The 14,334-nt window shown below is 44.4% G+C and overlaps 1 protein-coding gene across 1 annotated transcript in view; it reads left to right on the top strand.

Annotated features, from left to right (window-relative positions):
- LCMT2 (leucine carboxyl methyltransferase 2) overlaps positions 1-12,049 on the top strand; it is a 41,527-nt gene extending 29,478 nt beyond the window's left edge. The window contains exons 10-13 of the mRNA XM_009281986.1: positions 2,095-2,192; positions 9,520-9,707; positions 9,795-9,930; positions 11,674-12,049. Coding sequence (XP_009280261.1) covers positions 2,095-2,192; positions 9,520-9,707; positions 9,795-9,930; positions 11,674-11,841 — 590 coding nt within the window. The 3' untranslated portion in view covers positions 11,842-12,049. The remainder of the gene's footprint in view (positions 1-2,094; positions 2,193-9,519; positions 9,708-9,794; positions 9,931-11,673) is intronic.
- Positions 12,050-14,334: the final 2,285 nt, after the last annotated feature.

The raw sequence follows: 14,334 nt of genomic DNA, 5'->3' as shown, positions 1-14,334 counted from the left end.
GACCCCACCTGGAGCACTGTGTCCAGCTCTGGAGCCCTCAGCATAAGAAAGACGTGGACCTGTTGGAGCGGATCCAGAGGAGGGCCACGAAAATGATCAGAGGACTGGAACACCTCTCCTATGAAGAAAGGCTGAGAGAGTTGGGGTTGTTCAGCCTGGAGACGAGAAGGCTCCAGAGAGACCTTATTGCAGCCTTTCAGTGCTTAAAGGGGGCTTATAAGAAAGATGGGGACAGACTTTTTAGCAAGGCCTGTTAGCGACAGGACAAGGGGGAATGGCTTTAAACTAAAGGGGGGGTAGATTTAGACTAGATATAAGGAAGAAATTTTTTACAATGAGGGTGGTGAAACACTGGAACAGGTTGCCCAGGGAGGTGGTGGATGCCCCATCCCTGGAAACATTCCAGGTCAGGCTGGACGGGGCTCTGAGCAACCTGATCTAGTTGAAGATGTCCCTGCCCATGGCAGGGGGGTTGGACTAGATCCTCTTTAGAGGTCCCTTCCAACCCAAACTATTCTATGATTCTGTAAAAGAGGCTTTGAGATCTTCTTAACACCAACCCAAACTATTCTATGATTCTGTAAAAGAGGCTTTGAGATCTCTTCTTAACACTTGAAATACCATAATTTCCAATTTCGTATACCAGATAATCCCCAGTGATAAGTAGAATTGAAACCTGGGGACGTAATCTGTTCTGGAAGACTGATCCTTTGAGATCATTTATGGCTAAAGTTATTCATGCTTCATCACACCAGAAAGAAGTTTCAGAACTTCCTCTCTGAAGGGTAATATTATAATTCTGGAGCATTATGGAGCAGGATTCCTAGCTTTTTATCCAGGAGAAGTGCCTCAGAAGAAATGTTACTCTTCTGGTAGCAATTTGCAAATATTCGGTAGTTCTGAATAGGTCTTGAATCAAGCCCTGCAGTGGCATGCTGAAGGTTTGTCTAGTAAAAGATATTGACTGTAAGGGGCAAAAACTTCAGAAGTTGTTAGCAAGTCAGTGGTGGGACTTAGTGGAATTCAGGAGGTGAAAGCTGTCCTTTCTTAAGCTGATTCATTCTCCCCTAGCTGGCAGGGAGCTATTGAAGAGGAACACCAGGGGAATTGTTAAGCAGTTGTTAGTCTAGTCTGGAGCATACTTTGAATTTGTGGAGCAGTGATTAACACCATAATGTAGTTTAGAGTTCAGCCTTCCAGTCTAAATTTGATATCAAAGAAGCAAATGCTAAATGGGTAGATAAAATTTTATAAATAATACATTGGGTTTTGTCTTTGTCAGACTGTATCGTATCATCTTATTTTTCCTTGATTTTGTTTTGTAGCTGAAGTAAGTGACCAACACTTGTGTTATTTGCACAGTCCATTATGAAGAAATGAGCTGACAGGGCATAGTGCAGTTAACGCACATCCTTGACATCTACCCAAAGTACTTTTGCACCTTTTGTACCTCCTTTTTGGGGCTTCTCCAGATTAACTCCTACACACTTAAGTTATTATCTCCCTCTTGTATGAACAAATGTACATTCTTATTGTCTTATGAAGATTTATCTGTTTTCTTGGGATAAATAGTTGTCATTGTGTTGCTATGACTTATGTACTTAGGGTTTTCAAGTTTTATTGGTTCTACAGGTGTAATCTTTCCATTGCCTAAATTTTCATTCCTTAAGTCCATTAGGTATATTAAAAAACATGTTTTCTCCTTTTGCTCTTGAGACTGTAGTGTGTGATTTCCATTCCTTAAACATTCAGAAACTACATAATGTAAATGGATGATGGGGGTCTTCTGAATGACCATAAACATGAAGAATACAGCTTCTTAGTAAAAATATTTAGTCTTCCATGTGTCTTATAAAAGATCTAGATACAGGAGTAATTTCTGCATCTATGAAACAATTTCTTGCATTTATTGCTAAAGTCTGGAAATGTTCATCAGGTTGCAGGATGTCTTAATATAAACAGTGTATAAAACTTCTGCCTGATTGCATTAATTTCTATCTTTGGTCAGCTTCCCTTCTATGCAAACAGAAATTTTTGCTTTTGTGACATACCAAATTCTAACTTCTCTTTTCACCTGGTTGTCTTTTTCCGTAGGCGAGAAGTACCTGTTTCTGTATGGTGGCCGCTCTGCTATGGAGCCTGTGCTAGGGGATTGGTATTTCCTGCACACTCAAGAACTTTCCTGCACTGTGGTAAGAACTTAGGGAGGCCCTGGAGAATAGAAATTGCCTTCACTTCATAGGTGCATGCTGCTGTATTGGAAGCCCAACTAAATCACAGTGGTATTACCATATTGAAGTGGATGGCATTGGCAGTACTGTCACACTCCACAGTGATTAGAGTTAGAGTTAACTTCTAAAGACCGTGCTATTTAGCAGAATACAGTCTTCACAGAATAGTTGAGGTTGGAAGGGACATCTGCAGATCATCTAGTCCAGCACCCTTGCTTAAAGCAGGTCTAACTAAAACAGGTTGCTCAGGATATTGTCCAGTTGGGTTTTGATTATCTCCAAAGATGGACACTCCACAACCTCTTTGGGTAACCTATTCCAGTGCTTGACCACCCTCATAGTAAAATGTGAGGGGTTTTTATGTTTAAGTGGATTTTTTTGTATTTCAATTTGTGCCCGTTGCCTCTTGCCCTGTCGCTGGATACTACTGAGAGCATTCTGTCTCTGTCTTCGTTCACCTCTTCACATTAGGCATTTATACATGTTGATAAGATTTCCCTGTGAGCATTCTCAGTCACTGAGGCAAGCAGCTCCGGTGCCAGCACGATCCGCAGCGGACGCTCTAGTGTGGTGTGCAGGGGATTTCCTGAACGGGGGAAACCTCAGAGGAGCGCAGAGATGGGGCGAGGAGCAACCATGGCCAAGCCCCCCACATCTATAAAAGAAACCCCTAGGGAGCGCTAGCGACCAGGAGCCCTGTGATCAGGGCAGGCAAACAGGGCGTGGCACATCAGCCAGGGCATGGCGCAGCAATTTGTGCAGAAGGGTGCTTTAACTTTGCCGGCTCGAACAGGGAGCAATGGTAGCTACCCGGCAGAAGGCTATGTCCGCAACTGATGCAGCTTCCCAGGCAGAGCTCCAATGGGAACATGCTGCTACCCAGGTGTCAGGCTGCAGGGTGTGCCCTACTCCTATACCAGTATGGGATGGCAGTAGTGAGTACACCTGTGGGAGGTGCACCCAGGTAGAGGAACTTCTGCTCTTAGTGGCAAAGCTCCAGGAGGAGGTGAGTAGGTTGAGGAGTATCAGGGAGTCTGAGAAGGAGATTTTTCTACTGGAACCGCACCCTACCTTCCTTGGGACAGACCTGGCAGGCAGGCAGGACACATGATATGGAGGATTCCCTATCCTCTCTCCGCCTGGCAGAACATGGTGACTTAAGGGATAGGGGGAAATGGTGACAAGTTCCTGCACAGTGCAGCAGGCGCACCTCCTCTGTGACTACCTCACCTTCCCAGGTGCCCTTGTACAATAGGTATGAGGCTCTGGAAGTGGAACCAAACAATGATGAGGATAATGCTTCATCTAGGTTGGATGTGTCACCACAGTTAAGTTGGCCTACGCTGTACGTCAAAACCACTTCCATTAAGAAAAAAAGATGGGTCATTGTCATAGGAGACTCTCTTCTGAGGGGAACAGAAGGCCCAATATGCTGACCAGACCCACTTGTTAGGGAAGTCTGCTGCTTCCATGGGGCCCGGGTCAAAGATGTTACAAGAAAAATTCCTGGCCTGGTATGGCCCTCGGATTATTACCCATTATTGCTTTTTCATGTAGGCAGCAATGAAGTTGCAATAAGAAGTCCAAGGGCGATCAGAAGAGACTTCAGGGCCTTGGGACGACTGGTTAAGGGTTCAGGAGCACAAGTAATGTTTTCCTCTGTCCTTCTAGTTGCAGGGAATTATGTTGGAAGAAACAGGAGGACCTAGCTGATCAATACCTGGCTCCATGACTGGTGTCACCAGCAGAGTTTTGGGTTTTTTGATCACGGGTCAGTCTACATGACGCCAGGCCTGCTGGCAGCAGACGAGGTGCACCTTTCTCAAAGGGGGGGAAAAGGGTCTTTGCACAGGAGTTAGCAGGGCTCATCAAAAGAACTTTAAACTAGATTTGAAGGGGGAAAGGGATAAAACCAGGCTCGCTAGTGATCAGCCACAGGACGGCATGTCAGTGTTTGAGGGACGGTGTGCTAGTGAGGTCCTTCAGTCTGCTCCACGATGGGCTGAGTACACTGGAGCACATTTGAAATGTCTCTATACTAATGCGTGCAGCAAGAGGAATAAACAAGAGGAGCTAGAAGCTTTGGCCCAGTCCCAGAGCTGCAGCATCATTGGCATAAGGGCAGCCTGGTGGGATGAGTCCTGTGACTGGTGTGCTGTGATGGACGGTTATAGGCTTTTCAGGAGGGATAGGCAGGGCAGGCGAAGCGGGGAGGGGTGGTGCTGTATATAAGGGAGGGGTTGGATTGTATGGCGCTTGCAGTTGGCAATGACACAGTTGAGAGCCTCTGGGTAAGGATTAAGGGGAAAGCAAATAAAGCAGATATTGTTGTGGGAGGCTACTATCGACCACCCAGCCAGGATGACGACACCGATGAATTATTCTATAAGGAATTAAGGGATATCTCTAGATCAGCTGCCCTTGTCCTTATGGGTGATTTTAACTTCCCAGACGTCAGCTGGGAACATCATACAGCAGACACAAACAGGTCCAGGAAATTCCTGAAGCACGTTGAAGATAACTTCTTGGTGCAGGTACTAAAGGAGCCAACTAGGAAAGGTGCCCTCCTAGATTTGTTGTTTGTAAACAGCGAAGGACTCATGGGTAAAGTGGTGATTGGTGGCTGTCTTGGTCACAGTGACCATGAAGTAGTTGAGTTTCAAATTGTTGGTGATAGGAGAACTGCCAGCAAAACTTTGATCCTGGATATGGGGACTTTGGGCTGCTAAAGGAACTAGTTAGTAAGGTCCCCTGGGAATCTGCTTTTGAGGGCATTGAGGTCCATGAATGCTGATCACTTTTTAAGAGCCATCTCTTAAGAGCACAGGAGCAGGCAATTCCGAAGTGTTGGAAGTCAAGCAAGCAGGGCAGAAGGCTGGCTTGGCTGAGCAGGGATCTTCTAGAACTTAGGCAGAAAAGGAAAGTGTATGGACATTGGAAGCAAGGACAGGTGACACGGGAGGACTACAGAGATGCTGTTTGCCACTGTAGGGAGAAAATTCCTGCGGCCAAAGCTCAATTAGAATTCAAGCTAGCCAGTACTGTGAAGAACAACAAAAAGGGCTTTTTTAAATATGTTAGCAGCAAAAGGAGGATCAGAGATAACATTGGTCTGTTACTTGATGAGGTCGGTCACCTCACAAATAGGGACATAGAAAAAGTGGAGACTTCAGTGCCATCTTTGCCTCTGACTCTAACAATGATGGTGGGCTCTGGGACCCCTGTTGGAAGACTGTGACTGGGGGAATGATAAACTCCCAGCTGACTCAACTTGTTCGAGACTTGCTGCTCCAGATGGATGCACATAAATCTATGGGGCCCGATGGGATTCATACCAGGGTACTGAACGAGCTGGCTGATGTTATCGTGGGACCTCTTTCCATTATTTTTCAATAGTCTTTGGTGTCTGGAGAGGTCACAGTCAACTGGAAGCTGGCAAATGTCCCAATTTTCAAGAAGGATAAGAAGGAAGACTGGTAATTATACAGGCCTGTCAGTCTCACTTCAGTGCCTGGTAAAATTATGAAGAAGGTTATTCTGGGAGTTATTGAAAAACACTTGTGAGACAACGCAGTCATTGGTCATAGCCAACACAGGTTCATGAGGGGAAAGTCCTGTTTAACTAAATTTCCTTTTATGACAAGGTTACCCATCTAGTTGACCAAGGGAAGCCAGTAGATGCGGGTTTTATTGGATTTTTAGCAAAGATTTTGATACTGTCTCTCAGTATCCTTCTGGACAAAATGCCCAGCATACAGTTAGACAAGTCCATAATGGGATGAGTGAACAATTGGCTGATGGGTTGGGCTCAAAGAGTTACAGTAAATGGGGTTACATCAGGCTGGCAGCCAGTCACCAGTGGGGTTGCGCAGGGTGGCCAACTGCTCTTTGATGTTTTTAAAAATGATCTGGATGCAGGAGTCGAATGTACATGAAGTAAGTTTGCTGATGATACTAAATCAGGAGGAGCTGTGGACTCCCTCGAGGGTAGAGAGGCCTTACAGAGAGATCTGGATAGACTAGAGAGCTGGGCAATCACCAACTGTATGAAATTTAAAAAGAGCAAGTGCTGGATTCAGTACCTAGGATGGAGTAATCCTGGTTACACATACAAATTAGGGGATGAGAGGCTGGAGAACAGCCCCACGGAAAGAGATCTGGGGATTTGGGGGAGAACAGCCCCATGGAAAGAGATCTGGGGATTTGGAATCTGGGAGGGTGGTCGGTCCCTGGAACAGGCTCCTCAGGGAAGTGGTCATGGCACCAAGCCTGTCAGCATTCAAGGGGCGTCTGGACAATGCTTTTAGTCATATGGTTTAGTTTTAGGTAGTCCTGCGAGGAGCAGGGAGTTGGACTCGATGATCCTTATGGGTCCCTTCCAACTCAAGATATTCTCTGATTCTGTGATTCTATTATTCTCTTCTTGAGGGCGACCAAGATGGTGAAAGGTCTCGAGAGCAAGACTTGGAGATGCACACTCACATACACACAAGATTCAGGGAAAATACAAATGCACTGGTCCCGCTTCCAGCAGCTGGCATCCAGGCACAGGGGCACTGTTACCCATGGTCCTATTCCAGCTTCTGGTGCTGAGATTCTCACTTGATTCAGTTGCCCTGGTCACCCAAGTAGTTGCATCTGGGACATGCACAGGTCCTGTGACCCATGGTGGTCTTGTCCCATTTGTCTGGCACTGAGACTTCCACTCACGCCACAGACCCAGGGGTGCTTACATCCCCAGTCTGACTCCAGTCTGACTCCAGTTCGTTGTCCCAAATTCACCCCCAGTAGCTGGCACTCTGGACGCAAAGTCTTTGAGAGCCATGAAGATGCCCACAAGATCTGTGGCCCCTCCAACTGCTGATGCTGAGACCCTCACTTGTTCCAGTTGCTGTCACAAAAGGCCCAGGAATGCTTTCCCTGCTGCTCTGACTCCATTTGCTGGCTCCATATTCACTAATGCTCATCTCTGCAGTTGCAGGCACTTAGTCCTTGCATCACTCACATGCATGGGGTAGAGAGTGATACTACACAGAGATAGTTAAGAAAGGATTTAATCAATAAGAGAGATTGATGAGGTGCAGAGCTCAGGCAGGCAAGTATACTGACCAGTGACTGTTTACATGTGACTGACCCCTTTTATACCCTTTTCTGTTCATTCCCCCTCTTTGTTCCCCACTGATCCCTTTCTCCTAAACATTCCTTAAGTTTTGTTTAGTTCCACAGGCCCTCCCTTGAGTCTTCCGAATCCTGTTCCTCACTTCCCCCTTCTTATCAGTTGCAAAGTCCAGGTTGGCCCTCTCCAAAGCTATGCCTGGAGTTTCTTAACGGCCCATGGATTAGTGATTGGAGACTTTTGATCTTTCGCATTGTCTCTGTTATCCCGTGTCTATCAGGTTTGTGTCTCTGTGTGTTTTTGTTTATCAATTCCCCCTTTACTTATTATTCCATTTGCATTGAAAGTGACTGCGATTCAATAAACTTAATGAAACAGATGCTCTCACCCTCCACATAGTGCTTTGAACTTTTTTTATGGAAGCCAAATCGACTTCATCTCAGGTCCTCAAAAATGCAGAAACTGACAGTAACAGACTATAAATATCTGGAAGATAATTGGGAGATGTGACCACCAACAAAAGTTCAAGAAGTAATTTGTTTAATATTATTTATTTTTCTATGGCATGGCAATAGATTTTGTCCTGAAGAAAGGGTATGTATCATGACTTTAGTAGGACTTCGACACATCTTGTGTGACACTTTCATAATGTACTAAGAAAACATGATTTAAACATGAGTATTGCAGGGTAGTGCAAAATTATTTGGAAATCAGACTTTGAGAATATTTAGAAATCACGCTCTATGGAAATGGTGGTGTCCCACAGGGTCAGTCCTGGGGTCCAATTATTAATGACAAGAATGATGAAGCAAAGAGTATATATATTATATAGGCAGTTAACATCAGGCAGAATAAGCTCAATAGTATATTAGTGGACAACATGAAAATTCAAAATTACTTTGACATGGAAGAAATACTTGTGGAAAAACAAATTGCAGTTTATTAAAGATAGACTGAGTTTTAAAAATAGCGCATAGCACAATTGTAGGGTGAGAGATCCATAATTACAGGAGATCACAAGCTAAGCATGAGTAAGCAACATTGTGTTGTTGTGGAAGGCCTAAACTGTGTGTCCAAGTATGTAACCAGGAATGTTATCTGTAAGACACATGAACTGGTCCTTCTATTCTCTTCAGTGCTCTTAATCTCAGCAGGACCCTTGTAAAATACCCAAAGCTGATTCCTGAGAAAAAGAGGTGGACAGGATGCAATACAGCTCTGCAGAGGTGTGCAACAAGAATGACCAGACCACATACCTTGCAGTGGAAGATTTTGAAGGATTTGTAGCTATTGAGTCTGGAGAAGATTCAAGATAGAAATAAATCTTCAAATATGTAAAATACAGCTGCAGAGAGGACAAACAAATTATTCTCCTTATTTACTTTGGGTAGTACAAGGAATCTGTAGAAAGGGCAACTTTGGACACTAAGGAAAGCTATTAATTGTGAAGATAGTAAAATGGTGCAATAGACTGCCTAAAGACGTGAGAAATTCTTGTCACTGCAGACTTTCAGAAACTATTAAATAACCATCTCTCCAGATGATAATAGATATGGTTGAATTTGCTTTAGGAGAAAGGGATGGACCAGATGGCCTCCAAAATTTTCTCCACAGCTTGTTTGCTATGATATTCCTTTAAACCCCTCATCTTACATTTTTCCCTTTAATGCTTGCACTAAAGGTTTTCTTTCTGCATATTAGTACTGCAGTACAGCATTTTATCTTGCTCTATGATTTGAGCCACTGATCACCTGCTTCGCTGGTCACTGCATTAGTCCATGTGTTTGTAAAATTGTGGTTCTCAGGTGCATGTCTTGAACAGAAAGCAGCACACAAGAATGCAAATAAAGTTAACTCTAATAAATGTGCAGGAATAAAACCCTCTAAAGACTGAACGATATTAAATATACTGAGGGCCAAAGAAATATTGGAGATAGTGTAAATGGAAACACTTCTATTTAGCCATCCCTAGAGGAACACGTGTAGCTTGGGTTTTCTTGATTGTTCCCTATCATGCTTACTCTGTTCCCCTCCAGCAACTGTTCCTATCCTATGGCAAGAAAGAACGTTACATCCCATAGGGCATGCTACAGGAAGAGATAATTTAAGAGCCTGGACATGAAGAAGACACTTAGCTTGGCAAACTTGAGCTTTGGACTTATGTTTTCCTAGATTCCTGTTGAGGGTCCAGTACCAGAAAGCCGTCACTCTCACAGTGCCTGTAGCTGGAAAGGAGGAGTGCTAATTGCAGGAGGTCTGGGAGCAGTTGAGCAGCCCTTAGGTTCAGTTTTCTTTCTGAGGGAGCTTGAACATGGCTTTCAGTGGCAGACAGTAGAGACACACCCTCCTCTCATCCCAAGGTAAGTAGAAGGCATTCAGCAGTGAATCTTCGGCCTGTCTCTACCTACTTCTCTTACTAATGCAGTTATCTCATTTTGAACTCACAGGTATTCACATACTGCACATGTGCATGATGGAAAACTTCTGCTTGTTGGTGGAGTGTGGTTTCACTCATCCTCTGTGCCAGGCATCACTGTCATTGACTTAATGACTGGTCTCTGCTTGGACTATGCAATTAATGTGGTAAGTACTGAAATTTTTCTTTCGGGGTAAACTGTGTGTGAAGGAACATGGTAACTTTAGGGCTATTCCCTGAAAGGGAGTGGGGAATGCAAAGTAGGCGAATTTGTGAGTAGAATAAACATTTCTTGTTTGAGGTAGAATCCAATTTTGAAGTGCTTTTACCATCCCAGAGAACATAATAGTGTTAGGAGAGGGAGAGTCTGAGTGTGCAGAAGACTGGAGGGCATGGAGCTGCTCTATTCCAGACAGGGGGAGCAGAACTGAGATGGGCACCAGCATAGTAATTTCAGGATGTCTATGGAAGAAGAGAACAGCTCAAACCAGAGCCTCAGTTAGCCTTTATGGAGGTCTGTGGTATAATTTCATTAAAAACTTCATGGTGGAAATTGCTGTGTGCTATAGCTGCTGCCTGAAGTACACAAAGAAAACAGCATGGAAATACTGGAAAGTCCACTTAAACATAAGAAAACTTTTTACTGTAAGGGTGATTGAACACTGAACAGGTTGCTTAGAGAGGCTGTGGTGTCTGCATCATTGGAGATATTCAAAATCTGACTGGGCAAGGTACTGAGCAACCTGCTGTAGTTGAGCCTGCTTTGAACAGAGATGGTTGGACTAGATGATACTCAGAGGTCCCTTCCAACCTCAACTATTCTGTGATTCTGTTCTATGATTCAGTGAAGAACAATCATACAGCTGATGTCACATAGCAGGATTTTGGCATACTCTGGGCAAAACTTAGTCTAAATATGTGAGTAGCCCTCATCTGTGATAATACTGCCTGGAATACAAGACCTGTTGGAGTGGGTCCAGAAGAGGGCCACAAAAATGATCAGAGGACTGGAACACCTCTCCTATGAGGACAGGCTGAAACAGAGTTGGGGTTGTTTAGCCTGGAGAAGAGAAGGCTCTGGGGAGACCTTATTGCGGCCTTTTAGTACTTAAAGGGGGCTTATAAGAAAGATGGGGACAGACTTTTTAGCAGGGCCTGTAGTGACAGGACAATGGGTGATGGTTTTAAACTAAAAGAGAGTAGATTCAGACTAGGTACAAGGAAGAAAGTTTTTTCAATGAGGGTGGTGAAATGCTGGAACAGATTGCCCAGAGAGGTTGTAGATGCCCCATCCCTGGACACATTCAAGGTCAGGTTGGATGGGGCTCTGAGCAACCTGATGTAGTTGAAGATACACAGGTTATAAATCAGATGTTTCTTGGACCTCAGATGTATAACTATATACTTTAGGCTGTCTCCTTTGTGGTGAAGAGGGCATGACTGTTCATTGCTTCTTCTGATAGAAGAACTAGGAGACATCAAAAGAAGCTGGTAGGCAATATGCTTCAATACAGTGCTTCATATGAAACATAGTTAAGCTCTGGAACTCCTTGCCACAGGACATGAATGCCAAAGGTTTACATGGATTCAAAAAGTGACTGGCTATGTTCTTGGAAGGAAAAACATAAGGTTCAGGGAGTACAAAGACATTCCCTCTCATTAAAAATCACTGAACTGCAAGTTGTTGGGTGGGTAGAGTATACTAGAAGAGTATATCATGGTTTCCTTGTTCCTAGCTATCTTTGCCCACATTTGTGGGTGGTATAGTGGACTAAATGGTCCTAGATGGGACCCAGTGTGGCTGTTCTTAACTTTCTGATGAAGGTACCATATGAAATATCTCTACAGCATTGTATGAGGTACACATGTGTTGAAGTCCCGTATGTTCAAAATATCCTTTCCTTTTTTAGGAGCATCTGGAGTGGCCATTAATGCTACATAATCATAGTAGTGTCTTTCTGCCAAATGAGAAGGAGTTGTTGCTTATTGGTGGTGGTGGGAACTGCTTCTCCTTTGGGACACACCTGAACCCAGAGCCTGTCTCATTGAGCCTCAGCAACATCCTGACCAGCCACTGACTGGGACCAAACAGGACTGAACCATCCTGCTGCACTGTGGTGAGACATCTATTCACTTGTAGGTCCAAGAGCGCAAAATGTTTCCACAAAGGTTTTGTATCCAAAATGCATTTCTAAAGGTGGGATAAGGAGGGATAGTTATGACAAAGAGTTGCATACCTCATGTGTCTTTTTTTTTGTACTGCTCTTTGTGTTGCTGTAAATAAAGTATCTCAAAAGTAGCTCTGTGGTGATAGCAGTAGTCCTTAGAGGAGAAATGAGGAACAGTGCTGTGTTCAAAAGGGACATGACTTTGCAAATGCTGACTTGGAGGTACAGTGAAGCCACTGAGTCAAAAAGCTATTGGAAGTATTCAGTCAAGCATAATTAAATAAGTAAAAGGAAGTGTATCATCATAGGTCATACCTGAATGTTTCAAAAGGTCATGTCTAGTCTAGATATGACAAATTTATGCTCCTCTGATTCTTGTTGCCAGCAGCTCAGACGCTGCTAGCTGTAGCCCTTGCTTGTTTCCTGGGAGGGTAATGACATAGCAATAAAAGAGGGGCGGGGGGAGCTACATGAAATCACGACTCGGCCTCATTGCTAACATTTGAACTCTTCTTCTATGCCTGGGAAGGTGCCATGGTGAGGAGACTGTGCTTGGAACACAGTGTTTGAGCACGATGTTCAAACTAGGATGATGTTCTTGAGAAGAGACGTACACTTCTGTCTATATGTATTTTATACAGGATGACCAAATTAGTTCAGGGAGGTTTTTGTTTTGGGGAAAGCCCCATGGAAAACTACTAGAGAGAGACTCCTTGGAACATAAACTAGAAAATGAGAAAGGGAGATCTCTAAAGCTATTGCAGTACCAAAATTGGTTGAAGCTGCTGATTGGGATCACGTCTGTAGGCATCCAAAAACCAGATTGCCTTCTGAATTCTTCAATGAGAAGAGGTGTCTATAAATCTGTGAAATTAAGGAGAAGGTGGAATAACCTCAGTGGCTCTTCATGGCTTCTACTGGCTGTGATAAGGAAAGTGGTACACAAAGCAAAGTGCCTTTGAGAGCACCTGCTGGGCCTGGAGTATATCCAAGGAGCTGGCAGACACTGGAGCCAGGAGTAGACCCTGCAGTCACTCGGCTCCATTTCCCATCAAGCTCCCTCCTCCTGCAGTTATGAATGGCCAATGTCCAGGATCTGGAGGAGATTAGGGAGGTCCTGTGGCTCAGCAGGGTCTCAGGTGTGGAGTGTGTAAATAGAAAAGATGAGACGTGCAATTCACTGCGGTGTTCAGGAGGAGCCAGAAGAGGAATTGCAACTTGATGCACTTGAACACGGTCTTCCTGCTGCAGAAGGCACATGAATCAGGTGACACTAGGAACTGCATTATGAATCCATGAAGGACTTCCCAGTTTGCATCCCCAGCAGGCTATGGAATTAACTCAGGTTATAAGCTGGATCACCTATATTCCTTGTTGCCCTTTTCTTTTGCTCGTTGTCCTGCTGCTTTGTGTCAGGACAGGATGCAAAGGTAAGAAAACAAAAGGTGCAGAGTGGATTCACAGAAGTAGTGCACTGGAGCTGGTTTTCTTTGTGATCCCAGTAAGAAAAGCACTCAGACTATGTAAGGTATTGATTAAAATGCCATTTATTGAAGGTAAGACCAGAAGGGAAAAGAGGATCATATAGGTAATCTTAACGTCCCTTCAGATGCTGGGAACATGGAGTTGTGCCGAGTTAGAGGGACCTCCAATCAGGGCACGGCATGCAGTGCAGATCCTGCCTATGGAGAGGTTCCACTGACAACTTGGTCTCTCGAGCTCTTATTTTCTTAGAACAGAATAATGCCATTCATCATTTCTACTGTCAAACAAAAGGATGTTCACTTGAGAACCTGCTGCTTTACTTTATGATAAAGAGAAGGACATGCAGGTGATGTAATGGCCAGTGCCAAGTGGGAGCTGTCTACAGGTTCCTTTGTTACCATTTTTAGGTGGCTAACATTATCCTGTGAGCAAGGGATATGTGCAGCACAACACAGGCTTGAAGGCCAAGCTTTATTTGCCACATAGCACAGCACCAGGCCCACGCCCTCTCAAGGTTAACTGTTAAATGGATCACTAACTCCTGTACAATATTATTCTGGTTAGGATCACTACCCTAACCTCCCCCTTTGACAGCCAGCATTTGGCTCTGTGTTCAGATCGTAGGTCTTGGTTCAATAGAGTGCTGGAACGACCCCTTCAGTCACACTGCTGAGGTGGTGAATGACCAGAGAGCTGTGAAATTGTCTTGCAGGGCTCTAGTCTTAGGGGTAGGGGAGAAATGCAGACAGGTGAGAGCAGAATTTTCCTCTCAAATGTATACCACAGGCAGCAGCAGGAGTTGGCCTTCCCTCCCCAGACATGAATGCTGGTCCATCAATGACTTAAGGTGTTGCAAGAGAAGGGGCAGTGTATTGGCACTGAGCTCCATGGCAGACTTACTGCCAGGTGTTGTTCATG

The sequence above is a fragment of the Aptenodytes forsteri genome, unplaced genomic scaffold (genome assembly GCF_000699145.1).
Source record: "Aptenodytes forsteri isolate BGI_AS27 unplaced genomic scaffold, ASM69914v1 Scaffold485, whole genome shotgun sequence".
NCBI classification, from domain to species: Eukaryota; Metazoa; Chordata; class Aves; order Sphenisciformes; family Spheniscidae; genus Aptenodytes; species Aptenodytes forsteri.
The sequence above is the reverse complement of the archived record's forward strand: the minus strand, read 5'-3'. Positions and strand labels throughout refer to the sequence as shown.